Below are 11,913 nucleotides of genomic sequence, written 5' to 3' on the forward strand. Positions count from 1 at the left end.
TCCTCTCCTTTCTTCATTTCTATTGACTCCAACTCATAATCATCCAGATATCTCTCTTCTGACTTCAATACACTCAATTCGATATTGTTTCCAATCATTGTGAAGATAATACTTTGGGAATGGAAATAGGATTAAGATATGCGTATGGTGAAACTCCTTCAATATGTCTTTTTATATTATGTTATTCCTCTCCATTATATCTCCTCTTTGTGATCAATTCCCTATTAATCCTACTTGCTCTTCTTCTCAGAACCCATTCTTCTGCAATAATCAATTAACATCTCAGTCATACTTGAGTTATTCGATTTATTCACACATCTCCTTGAAAATGGGTGTTCTAAGCTGCAATTTCACTTCTAAGGCACTTATTCCGCATCCTGTGGAATTGAGTTCCAATCCAATTACAATGACTTCAATCCATATTAACTCATCAACCAGTTCAACAGATAAAGATCAAGATTCATTCCACTTTGATTGAAAGAATAGAGAAAAGAACAGCATTGAGACTTCTCAGCGGGTCCCCCACACTGGTACTAACTCAACTCGTAATGACTTAGCTTCCTAGATCAGACGGGTTAGAGATATGACCGTTCTTGTTTTCATTTCTTTCACTAACCCTTTTCAATAACACATTCTTATCCTCACATCGTATATCCTATTACCAAACAGTAATTGATACTAAACAAACACAGAAAAGCAAGCAATCCATCAAAAACTGAATAGCACTCTCAATTCCATGAACTTCAGTTAGTGCAAGAAATTCATCAACAATTTCGTTCTGAAGGGCATCTAATTCCCTTTGAATACTTCTTTTATCTGACTGCATATAGAAGAAAGGATGGATCATAGGCTGAACAATTCCAGTTGGAGAAAAAGCTATCGACCAGGAAATCAAAAACTTAGGGTGTTCACTAGGATTCATAAACCCAAAAAACAGTTACGATGTGGATGCAGACTTATCAAAGCATACTAATACACTATTAGAATACATATCAACAGGAAAGCTAACAGCACTACCCCATGTTTCTTTCATCCATTTCCAAACATCCTGTCTATATTGAACTTCATTTGCAAAGGATCGCAAACCCAAGAGAAGCATAGTTGGTTCGCGATTCTCTTCAACCTACTTGTCAAATGAAGGAAACAAGGAAACTTGACGAATCAGCGGCTCTAGTTCACATTTCCATCCTCCAATAATATCGACCTTCATTACTTCAATAGAAGGATGTTCGTTGAGCCTTTCTACAACGATCAACTCCAGTTCGAATTGGATGAACGAAACACTCGCTAAAATCTACTTGTGATTCATCAACAGAAACAAGCATACGTGATAACTGCGAGCAGGTTGATTCTCATAAGTGGTGAGTTCATCTTGCTTTGAAATAATTTGAATATCGCCAATCATAGAGGAGAGTTGGATTTCATTCTCTGTGACAACATCTCCCTTTGGTGGCATCTTCAATGATAATGGATTCAACAAACAATTGAAAGTTTCATCGACGATTATTCGTAATTGAGAGAAGCTGCAAGAGGTACATGAAAAGATTAATAATGTCCAGATACCTACGGATGACACATCCGCTTCATTTCAACAGCATAATCGTAGCATAAACGTATTCATCCACTCCAAATTGGGCTCGATCCTTTCCTCCCAAAATCATTTGAGTATCCATGATCAAATAAAACGAAAAGATACATGCCTAGAGATAAATCCAAAGATATGATGGGAACCCCAATAGCAGAGTAAATGGCTGTTCCAAAAGGGATCCATATCAAGGTGAAACCGAAGAGTAGTAGAATCAAACAGAACGATAATACGACTGGTTGATAAGAGATGAAATCTTTGCTGGTTTTGGCTGCGTAAATAGAGAGGCAGAATACAACAGCAGCCGTATAGACAATGGCAGTAAGAACAATTCGTGGTTCAAAGAAAGCAGTAAAAGATGATAAGAGAAGTGCTTCACAAAGAGTCTAGATATAAGAATAAGAAAACACAGTACAAATAGCGCTAAGATAACGATGTTATGCGGATATCGAACAAATACTACAGAGAAGAGAAACAACATCCCATACATTGAGGTTTACACAAACTCACAACCATGAATGCAATCATTCCTAATAATGACAGCCACATGATTCCAAAAGAATGATGATATAGCCAAGCCTGAAAAGATGCAATGGTGCTAAAGTAAACCAAGCAAACAAATCAAACCATGAAGCCCAAACACCACAGAAGGTTACAACCAACTGAATCGATAAAAGTGTGTACACTTTGCGAACGAACTGATTTCGTACAGACGCCTCCTGGAATTGGATATAATCGCTTGAGGTACCCTTCTCAATATCGCCAACCATTTGAAAAACAAAAGTGAACAGAAGGATATACTTCTGTACGAAGAATACAGAAACGGACTTCCTTGAAGAGTATTCATCAAGAAAGAAAGAAAAAAGACAAAACAATACCGAATCAAGCTCACAAACCTCTCCAAACGAATAGATACGTCAGGATCACTTCCACAACGTCAATAATCGATAACATGAATAAACAAGGATAAACGAACAAACACAAAATGAAAGTGCTTACTACACTTCTCCTTCTTCTTGGATGTATCCGAGGACTCGTCATCGAATCTGATGCGAGGGTAGTGTATCCGCATACGAAAGCGCGATTTGGAGTGGATTACGGTGATACGTGTAGGGATTCGAGAATAAATTGATACAAAGCATATGTGGGAAGACTTGTGAAAGTGGAACCGTTTCATGCCTGCAGTCCAATTACAACCAATCTGACGGGATTAATTGGATTGGCTATTCGTGATACATCTATTGAAAATTGTACATTTGTCGTAAAGGTCCTGAATGTAGCTGTTTTACAAAAGAGTAACTATATAGATTCAACATGCTGGCGCAATTGGAGCAGTGATTATGAATCAGAAACCCTTGAGATGGGAAGGAGAGATGTTGTCGATAATGAACAATGCTACGGAAATATCGGAAGATGTAGGAGAAGTAGGAATTACTGACGTGCAGGTTACAATTCCAAGTGTTTTTACTGGGTATCAATCTGGTCAATCCATTCTGCAAGCACTTCAGCAGTTTGAGGTCACTGCTACTATTAGTTCAGAAGGTCAAGGTGAGCGATATTGTTGGTTGTGATCATCAGTCACAAATCCTTCGATGTCTTTTCTTTCACTTATTGGTATTTTCTTTTTAGTGAGTAGTGAATGGAATTCTTAATGTACTAGATGATGATCATGATTTATGTATGTTTTCTTTTAGTGTGTATTCTCTTGTTCTATTCGGAGAAGGCAATGCTTCAACGACTCTCAGATTCACCCTCTTCGATTGTTGAAGGTGTTTATGGAGAGGAGTAGGAATCATATCTTTCTGACCAAATAGTGGTCGTGAAATTGATCCTGAGAATCCAGAAGAATGCACTATTTGTCTGGATACACTGAAAAAAGGAGAGGCTATCAAAACGCTCCCTTGCAAACACATTTTCCATCAGAATTGTATTGACGAATGGCTGAAACAGGGAAAAGCAGTATGTCCAATGTGTCGCCGTGGTATCTTTGATGATGATGAAGTGAACTGGTATTTAGAAGGAAAGGCAAAAGATACAGACAGAATTGTAGCCAAGTGGGGTAGTCGTTCTGTGTTGGATGAAGTGTAGAGAATGTATATGCAGGCAGCTTTTCTTACTTGTACAGTATCCTCTTCTTGGTGTTTGTATTCTTTTCTCCTGCGTTTGTATTTGCTCTTTCTCTGTGAGATGTTTGTTGAAATGGTGATATCCGCAATTATTCCTAAATCCTTTATTCCATTAGATACAGTTCCAGAATTAATACTGAATAATAAGTTGAGAGAGTCTGGTTGTAAACAGTAATTGTTCATAATTATCTCACCTAGACTCATAATTCACTACAATTAATAGTTGATCCATAGAATCGACTATTTAATATTTCTAATTGTTCAATTGCTATGAGTCCCTTACTAGGATTAATCTAGGTACGAATACTCTAGTCTTTACAATGGATGCACAAGAGGCACAACCAGTGAAAGACTGTTCAGCAGCTCCAACTGACTCAATCCTATCGGAAGAGCAACCCCCAATAAGGTATCCCTGGTTCATTCTATTCACTATAGCGCATCAACTGAAAAGAGTGAGAAGAAACCGTTTGACATTGTAGAAGAGCTGAAAAAGCCATATAATGTGGGAATCAAACCAGAGTATCCCTGTTGCATTTTCTACCATGAATTGTAGATATGTACTTCCTATTGAAACCAACAAACGAGATACATCTGGTTATATTGTTGACCTCACACTCATCTTTAGTTTCATCGGAAACAGATCAAAAGAAAACCTATAAAACCAAACGGAATCGAGTGGACGTAGGGTTAAAGAAACGAGGTGAATGTGATGTTCTGGTAGGCCTGAGAAATATGCATAACCATTCAGTGTCGTGCCATTGCCCAAGAAAAGGAATGTCCTTTTGGAGATACATGCAAGTATGATCATGACATCCAAGCCTATTTTAGTCGTCGAGAACCCGATATTGGTCCACTATGTCCTGTTTGGAGTGTTCATGGCTACTGTCCAGTTGGATTAAACTGTCGTTGGGCTCAGTCTCATGTAACCGAAGATCTCAAACTTGTTTACAAGAAAGAACAGATTCCTATTGAAGAGGTAGGTGGTGATGGAGGAGTGTGAATGGAAGTGGAACGAGCCGGGGGATGTTCCTAACCAGCTGCGAAAGAAGACATACTCATTTCAACGTGGTTCACTTACAGATCCCGACCATCGTCCTATCGATTTCCATGGAAAGATCTATATTGCTCCTCTTACAACCGTTGGAAACCTTCCATTTCGTCGTGTTTGTGTTGAATATGGAGCAGACATTACATGTTGTGAAATGGCCATGTGTGGAAATCTGCTAAGAGCTCAGACAAGTGAGTGGGCACTGCTACGTCGACATCCTTCCGAGAAGTGTTTTGGGATTCAGTTGGCTGGAGCCAAACTGGAAGAGTTGGGTGATGTGTGCGAAGTAGTGAGTCGGGAACTCCGAGCAGACTTTGTTGACCTTAATGCAGGATGTCCTATTGATGTTCTTGACAAGATGGGAGCTGGGGCAGCTCTGCTGGCGAGACCCAACAAGCTGAAACGATTGTTGCAAGTGATGCTGGATCGATGCAAGTTGAGTGTTACTGTAAAGCTTCGAACTGGAGACAAGGACCAGAACACACACAAGTTGATCCCACAGATCCAAGTGAGGATGATGGATAATTATAAGGACTAGGCACTCCAGGGAGTCCAGGGGAATCGAGTGGAAGCTGTTGTGATTCATGGTCGAACCAAACAAGGTCGTTATACCAAACTGGCTGATTGGGAGTAAGCATGTTTGTAGTTGGTTTTATGGAGAGATATGTGAAGCAATGTGCGGATGCTCGCGATTCGTCTTCTCCACTCCAGATAATTGGAAATGGAGATATCTTCGATTATCAGGTTGTATTCACGAGATTCTGTTGATTAGTAGACATATGTGTCTCATCTGGCTGATGGCCGATTGGATGGTTGTATGATTGGACGAGGAGCTCTTATTAAGCCATGGATCTGTACTGAGATCAAGGAGCATCGTAAGTGTAAAGGAGAATTATTAACTAAGGTGTGTGGGATATCTCGGCTCAAGAGCGACTAGATATGATTCACCGATTCTGTGACTATGGTTTGGAACACTGGGGATCGGATGAACAGGGGGTGGCAAGGACTCGTCGTTTCCTCTTGGAATGGTTGTCGTTTTTGTGCCGGTATGTTCCTGTGGGGTTGTTAGATAGGCCGCAGACAATCAACCAGAAGCCCTATGCATATGTTGGTAGGAATGAGTTAGAGACGTTATTGGGATCTCATAAAGTGAGTGATCGATGTGGATTTGAGAAGTAGCCAGAAGATTGGATTCGAATCTCGTCAATGTTCCTAGGACCAGCTCCTGAGGGGTTTGTCTTCTTGCCGAAACATAAGTCGAATGCGTATGTCGAATAACATCGTTGTTTTGAATTGTTTTCTCATTCCACCTTTTAACAAACACTATCATCTAAATTCCTTTAACTGGGTCAAGAACTCTTGTTCGTCGTTCCGACTAGCAAATGACAGTAGCAAGGAAGTATTTGACTGACTAGAAGGACCAGGTTGAACTATCACACAGTAAGGCCGTTTGACATCACTGTTCAATGTACTGTGAGACGCCACACAATCACTTAGATTCACCAACTCTACCTTTTTCTCGTTACGAGCCTTTCCGATGTATCTTCGCAGAACTCCCTTTTCTAGAATCAACAAACTGGTTATCCACGACCGAAACAATCCATTCTGACGAACAGGTACGAGATAACTCCGTTCCAAAGGCAGAGAAGGTGCTTCCACAGGTGAAGAAACGGGAGGAGGAAGAGAAGGTTCGGGGGGAGAAGGTGTTGGAGATGGTGAAGACAACAAAGGAGAAGGTTGACAGGTAGGATGGGGAATTTGTGCCGCAATCTGGAATCCAATATCTTTAAACTGATCTCTAGATGTCAAGACATCCTATATGAACAACGGCGTATAGTTGAGTGGAGGGAAGACGGCCACTCCACAAAGAAACGGCATTTGGGTTTGATAGCAGAATCGCTTTCGGAAACACTTTTCACAAAGTAACGAAGGTAGAATTAGTTTCACGATTCGAGTCTGCAACTCGTTTGTTATTCCTACCAATTTCCAAGATGTATAGTTTTTTGTATTACAAATACAACAAGAAGGCAAATAATCAGGATCGATCTGAATCACCTCGTCTTTCTAAAGATTACTCCAAATAACAATAACCACAAAAGAGTCATCAAACAACAAATTGGATTCACGGAGAATCGTTACAATGAGTTTTCCTTGTTCGCTCTCCGGCTAAACATCATTTCATCATTATACAATTACAGAAACATAAAAGTGATTCAAAAATGGAGATAATTCTTTGGTAATAATGTATTCTCGTGCAGCATCAAGAATCTATACATGGATAGAAGAAATATAATGAACCTTTCTAGTATACAAACTATAGTACTGAGAATTAGTACTCATCGAACTGCTTTTGTTTTGACTTGAATTGTAGATGGTGTCTGAAGTACAACAGATTTGAACTCTCAATAGATCCCATGTAGTCTAGCCGGTTAGGATAGCGGGTTTTCACCTCGCCGACCCGGGTTCGAGTCCCGGCATGGGAGTTTCTTTTCTTTTCATCTTATTGATTCACAAACAAGGAATGAACGACGATAATATATTTCAGAAGGCATGACAATATGTTTCCGTCTGTTCGATCTGTCTGGAAGTCTTGATTTCGATAAGTGTATGCCATTCTTGGATGGTTTCTTCTCAATCATTGGAACTGTCCTTGCAATAGATAGATTCTTGCTTCCTGGCATAACAATCCTTGGAGTAACAGGTTTCGTTATCTTCTTCTTCGGTTGTTTGTTTCCTAAATATGAATTTCTATTTTGTTACATCACCAAGTTGAAGATTACATTTCTTGCACACAATCTCGGGATGCTTCCTTGATTGTTGACCGAACTGGTATTTTTTGTTCTAGCTGTTTCCTTGAATTCTGTGTTCCAGGCAGATGAATAGAACTCATGGTTTCGTCTAACACTCACAGAAGTCTGATTCTGCTTACGTTCTTTCTCTTTTCGAGCCTTTTCTTTCTGCAAATCAATATAATACTGTGTTGATTTGCCGTCACTTATCACATAACGATCACCTCCCCATGCAATCCTTGCATTCGATGTTGTTGATACTGGGCGTTGCATATGAGAACTATCTAAACAAACAAAAGAATAATGTGAACAATGTTATCTTCTACGGTTGTCATAATCACGTCTACCATCATTGTCTCTTCCTCGACTTTCATAGTCCCGTCTACTATCATAATCGCGTCGTCCCTCATTCTCTCTTCTGCGATTATCATAATCACGTCTGTTTCCATAGTCACGTCTACCATCATAGTCCCGTCTGCTGTCATAGTCACGTCTACTATCATAATCGCGTCTGCCGTCATAATCACGTCTCCCATCACCTTCTCGTCTCCGCTCATAAAACTCCCTTCTTTTATCATCCACTTCACGTCGTCGATCGTCCGTGTCTCGTCGCCTCTCTTCCAAGTCTCGTCTTCGATTATGAATCTTCTTGGGACGATCAGCACGAGTTCGACCTAATCCCCCTCCTAGTCGTGCTGGCAACCACTTCCGTACAGTACGACAGCGTTCCACATCCACAATTAGAGTACGACCATCAAGACGATACTGACGAAGACGCTACATAGTAAGAAATTCCAAAAAAAAACATACAGAATAGGCAGCTTTCATGTCATCCTCATGAGTATACTCAACAAAGGCATATCCACGCGGTTTACCTTGTAAATCGTGAACCATAACCAAATTCTCGATAGGGCCATACTTCTCACACAAATCACGTAAACGACTTTCTGGAGTAAGATAATTCAAATTCGCAATGAATAATGTATTCATTGCGTTCTTTGTAGCCTTAGGATTCGCATCTGGGTTATCTATAACTCATGCAACAAATCACACCAAATACACTTAGCAATCTTCTCTGCAAGTTCAGCCTTGTGTCTTTCCATCTTTGCTAGCTTTTCCAGCTTGCGAACATCCTCCTTTTCCACTTTAGGTTGAGACGCAGGAATAGAAGTCTCAAGAACCCCTCCCTCTTCTAACTACCTGTTAGTGACTCAATTTTACTCTCTACCTCATTCAACACACTGCCTAACCCAGTCATCGGTAATGGTTGTTCCTTTTCGCGAGTATCCAATGCTTCGAAATGAATATCGGGAACAAAAAGACATTTCAAGACTACAAGTGACAAAGCAACCATGAACGTACAATCTGGTAGACCCGAGAATACTCGTATTCCTCGTTGTCCAGGCTTGCGTGGACCTCCAGTTCTTCCTCGATTATACATCGTTGGAATGAGATTAACGCGATATGGGGATCCCCCATTCTGGACATCCTGATTCGTTTTCAGAATCAAACAAGGCGAATGGTACAGTTGTTGATCCGGTTTCATTTCCAGAATGACACCTCGAAGCTACGGCAACTATTGAAAACGATTGATCCCAAAATAACACTTTCTGCCGATGCTGAGAAGGTCGTTTTGAATTGTTCTATTTATCCGTTAGATGATTCTACTGATGGCCAATGATTTCATTACAGATGTGACAGATGGTTCTTGTCAGTTGGCAGAACACCGAGGATCGAAAACGGTTGAAATGAAAGATCTAGCTCTCTATTTAAGTAGTTGAATCAACAGAGCAATGAGAAATAGAAAAGAATTGGGATATTGATGTGGAAGGGTATTCAATAGCAACAACAAATTCGGGATCAGGTCAAGAGTTTGGTGTATAATAAGTATTGTTAACAAACAAAGTACCTTAGTCCCATGTCCATTCTCTAATGAACTGTCGATTACGTTGAATTTCCGTATCAGCTTCTTCTTGAGGAATAGAAATCGTTGTAGAACGAAACATGGTTGGTTGGAGAAGGAAAGGGGAGGAAGGATACGACAGATTGAAGAACGTCTCTTGAAACGGTTCTGTTTCCTCCTGAATGACAGCATGAGTAATTGGAGACGGTGAAGGCGAATTAATGGGAGTACCGTTGAATATTGAAGGAGAACCACTTTGCAGATTTGGAGAAGAGTCTCTCATTCTAGAATCCGTTGTCCTCAAAGTTGAACTCCCCCTTCTAGGAAGCGAATCCTGCACTATAGGAGATTGAAATACAGATGGAGACATAATAGATACTTCGTGAGGGAAATTCAATCGCGCTCGATCTCCATGGAGCTCTATCGCAGCGTTATCATAACATTTGGCTGCTTTCCATTCTGAGTCAAAGGTACCTAGGTACTATTCATGAGTTCTTTAATTTATCATTACAAATTTCTTTCCATGTACTTGAATCTGGGCATTCCATTTATTCCCTCGGTTATAGCTACTTGTTAACACTCTATCTCCATTCTACACTCCACGATAGAGAGACGAATGTCCCGTCTCCTGGTTCTTCCCTTTTCGACGATTGCGAGTTCGTGTTGGGGAAGGAGTGTAAGGAATATTAAGAAACGGGTCCATTGTCTCTGGAGAGACAAATGTACTTGTTGGAATTGGAGAGGGATGAAGTTCGTTAAACTCTTCACGACGATCGATAATCGCCTGAATGTTCTGATTAATACAATCTTCCTCGCACTGAGGACATTGCCAATACTCCCTAGGTCGCTCTTTTAAACATGGATTCAAACAGGATGGATGGTAGGCATTCGGACAATAATCACAGCATAACAGCAAACCAGTAGTGTTACAAATAAGGCACTTGGTTGAGTGATTTCCCTCAAATATCCTCAGCTCATGATCCATCTTACAATTTGACAACAACGAAGAAAGAGAATATGAGTTTGAAGATCTTGTCAAATTGACAGGTCTGCCAGTCATTTCGAAAAATACAATTTCTTAAATAGGTGTCTCTGTTTGATACAAAAATCCATCTTAATCGTTTGACTTGATGATAAACAAGTATTTAGTAACTTATGCAAAAGCATTGAATAACTTGCTTAATTCGAATTAACTCATCTATTCCTTTATTAGGAGTTTAGAAGAGGAGTTTAGCTTATGAGCCACATGATTGAATCACTGTACAGTTAAGCCTTTTCGATTCATCTCATCTCAGAAAAGTGTTAATTGAGCAATTTATTCACATCTCATGAGAAAATTCATCTATTGGATTGCCATTCTTCTCGTAGGGTCTTTGATAACTCGGTTTTACCATTAGGCTGTTGTGAAGGCTGCCACTAATTGTATACCCCATTATTGTAGTTATCTAATGTTGTAGGTAAGTGGTCTGCTGTTAGCACAGATCCAGACTTCGCATTGACTGCATCCTTTGATCTTACACCTCTTTCCGGATATGAGTACAAATTATGTAGGTAGAGGTAATTTGTAGTTATACCATCAAGGATAGTCAGGCCCAGACTTCTCTCCGTAATTTCACGTTTCTACTTCTATTTATTTCTTACGAATAGCTATGTGTTTGCTTTTTGTGGAGTTGTAAACGAAGTACCTGTTGCTCAAGGCGGAACGGGTAGTCCTTGCTATGGTTGTCATAGATGGTTCTTATGACAAATAGGTACTCGTGGTGGAGAGGAACCTGTACATTATCCTGCCTATCAGGTTGCTCAGAGTTATGATGGTTGTGTTCGTCTGGGAGTTGATGCTTCAACTGAGAACACTCGTTGGTATCTGAACGGTAGTTTTGTCGTTTTGCTTTTTATTTTAGACAATCATGATCCTACTGTTGGTGTGACCTATCAGTATGTGAATGGAGACGACGCCTTGTGTGGAGATGGCAATTATCGTTCTCTGGCTATGGAGATGACTTGCAAGGATGAGAATCACAACATTCCAGATGAAGAGCCTGTATATGAGAATAATTGTGCTTACATGTTTGCTATTGATTCCATTTATGGTTGTCCTACGGAATGCGGTATTTATCGTGGTTCCCTGTGTGGTAAACGAGGTGTATGCAAGTTTGACTTGGACACTAGAAAGCCTCACTGCTACTGCCAGAAGGGCTATACTGGTTATGCTTGTAATGAGAAGGGAGAAAACAAGGCTGAAGGCTTTACGAATACTACTTTGATTCTGTTGGTTGTGTTTGTCATGTTAATTGTGGTGGAGATTGCAATCATTCTCATGTGGAATAAGGTGAAGAGGCTGCGACTCGATCCCTCTGCTTACACCAACTTTACTGCTGCTGACGAGCTTGCTTAAGTGCTGCAGTCATGCTTGCTACTTGCGGCTGCCAACAAGCTTGTCTATAACTGCTGTTTTGTTGACA

At 40.3% G+C, this 11,913-nt stretch overlaps 7 protein-coding genes across 7 annotated transcripts; 3 read left to right on the forward strand and 4 right to left on the reverse strand.

Annotated features, from left to right (window-relative positions):
* Positions 1-658: 658 nt before the first annotated feature.
* JH06_2544 (hypothetical protein) lies at positions 659-1,456 on the reverse strand (the record flags this gene model as incomplete). The annotated part of the gene is made up of 4 exons (XM_014673030.1): positions 659-911; positions 942-1,123; positions 1,154-1,294; positions 1,328-1,456. 4 exons carry the CDS (start codon positions 1,454-1,456, stop codon positions 659-661), a joined length of 705 nt encoding a protein of 234 aa, XP_014528516.1.
* Positions 1,457-1,583: 127 nt separating this feature from the next.
* JH06_2545 (FAS apoptotic inhibitory) lies at positions 1,584-2,113 on the reverse strand (the record flags this gene model as incomplete). The annotated part of the gene is made up of 4 exons (XM_014673031.1): positions 1,584-1,700; positions 1,732-1,971; positions 2,001-2,044; positions 2,074-2,113. 4 exons carry the CDS (start codon positions 2,111-2,113, stop codon positions 1,584-1,586), a joined length of 441 nt encoding a protein of 146 aa, XP_014528517.1.
* A 457-nt stretch (positions 2,114-2,570) lies between these two features.
* JH06_2546 (E3 ubiquitin-protein ligase) lies at positions 2,571-3,673 on the forward strand (the record flags this gene model as incomplete). Its single annotated transcript, XM_014673032.1, is given in 7 exon segments — positions 2,571-2,685; positions 2,725-2,861; positions 2,893-3,000; positions 3,031-3,145; positions 3,164-3,199; positions 3,280-3,370; positions 3,400-3,673. 7 exon segments carry the CDS (start codon positions 2,571-2,573, stop codon positions 3,671-3,673), a joined length of 876 nt encoding a protein of 291 aa, XP_014528518.1.
* A 580-nt stretch (positions 3,674-4,253) lies between these two features.
* JH06_2547 (tRNA-dihydrouridine synthase) lies at positions 4,254-6,037 on the forward strand (the record flags this gene model as incomplete). Its single annotated transcript, XM_014673033.1, is given in 10 exon segments — positions 4,254-4,305; positions 4,337-4,428; positions 4,460-4,687; positions 4,704-5,267; positions 5,298-5,389; positions 5,422-5,503; positions 5,535-5,634; positions 5,664-5,805; positions 5,833-5,908; positions 5,939-6,037. The coding sequence occupies 10 exon segments, from the start codon at positions 4,254-4,256 to the stop codon at positions 6,035-6,037; spliced, it is 1,527 nt and encodes a 508-aa protein (XP_014528519.1).
* Positions 6,038-7,863: 1,826 nt separating this feature from the next.
* On the reverse strand, positions 7,864-8,989 carry JH06_2548 (hypothetical protein; the record flags this gene model as incomplete). The annotated part of the gene is made up of 5 exons (XM_014673034.1): positions 7,864-8,325; positions 8,359-8,576; positions 8,609-8,744; positions 8,777-8,880; positions 8,911-8,989. The coding sequence occupies 5 exons, from the start codon at positions 8,987-8,989 to the stop codon at positions 7,864-7,866; spliced, it is 999 nt and encodes a 332-aa protein (XP_014528520.1).
* A 958-nt stretch (positions 8,990-9,947) lies between these two features.
* Positions 9,948-10,436, reverse strand: JH06_2549 (chromodomain-helicase-DNA-binding protein; the record flags this gene model as incomplete). Its single annotated transcript, XM_014673035.1, has 2 exons — positions 9,948-10,017; positions 10,048-10,436. 2 exons carry the CDS (start codon positions 10,434-10,436, stop codon positions 9,948-9,950), a joined length of 459 nt encoding a protein of 152 aa, XP_014528521.1.
* Positions 10,437-10,779: 343 nt separating this feature from the next.
* JH06_2550 (hypothetical protein) lies at positions 10,780-11,846 on the forward strand (the record flags this gene model as incomplete). The annotated part of the gene is made up of 7 exons (XM_014673036.1): positions 10,780-10,815; positions 10,849-10,873; positions 10,909-10,987; positions 11,020-11,067; positions 11,099-11,157; positions 11,203-11,322; positions 11,353-11,846. The coding sequence occupies 7 exons, from the start codon at positions 10,780-10,782 to the stop codon at positions 11,844-11,846; spliced, it is 861 nt and encodes a 286-aa protein (XP_014528522.1).
* Between the last annotated feature and the right edge of the window lie 67 nt (positions 11,847-11,913).

Source organism: Blastocystis sp. subtype 4 (assembly GCF_000743755.1).
Source record: "Blastocystis sp. subtype 4 strain WR1 chromosome Unknown seqid_0061, whole genome shotgun sequence".
NCBI lineage: Eukaryota > Bigyra > Opalinata > Blastocystidae > Blastocystis > Blastocystis sp. subtype 4.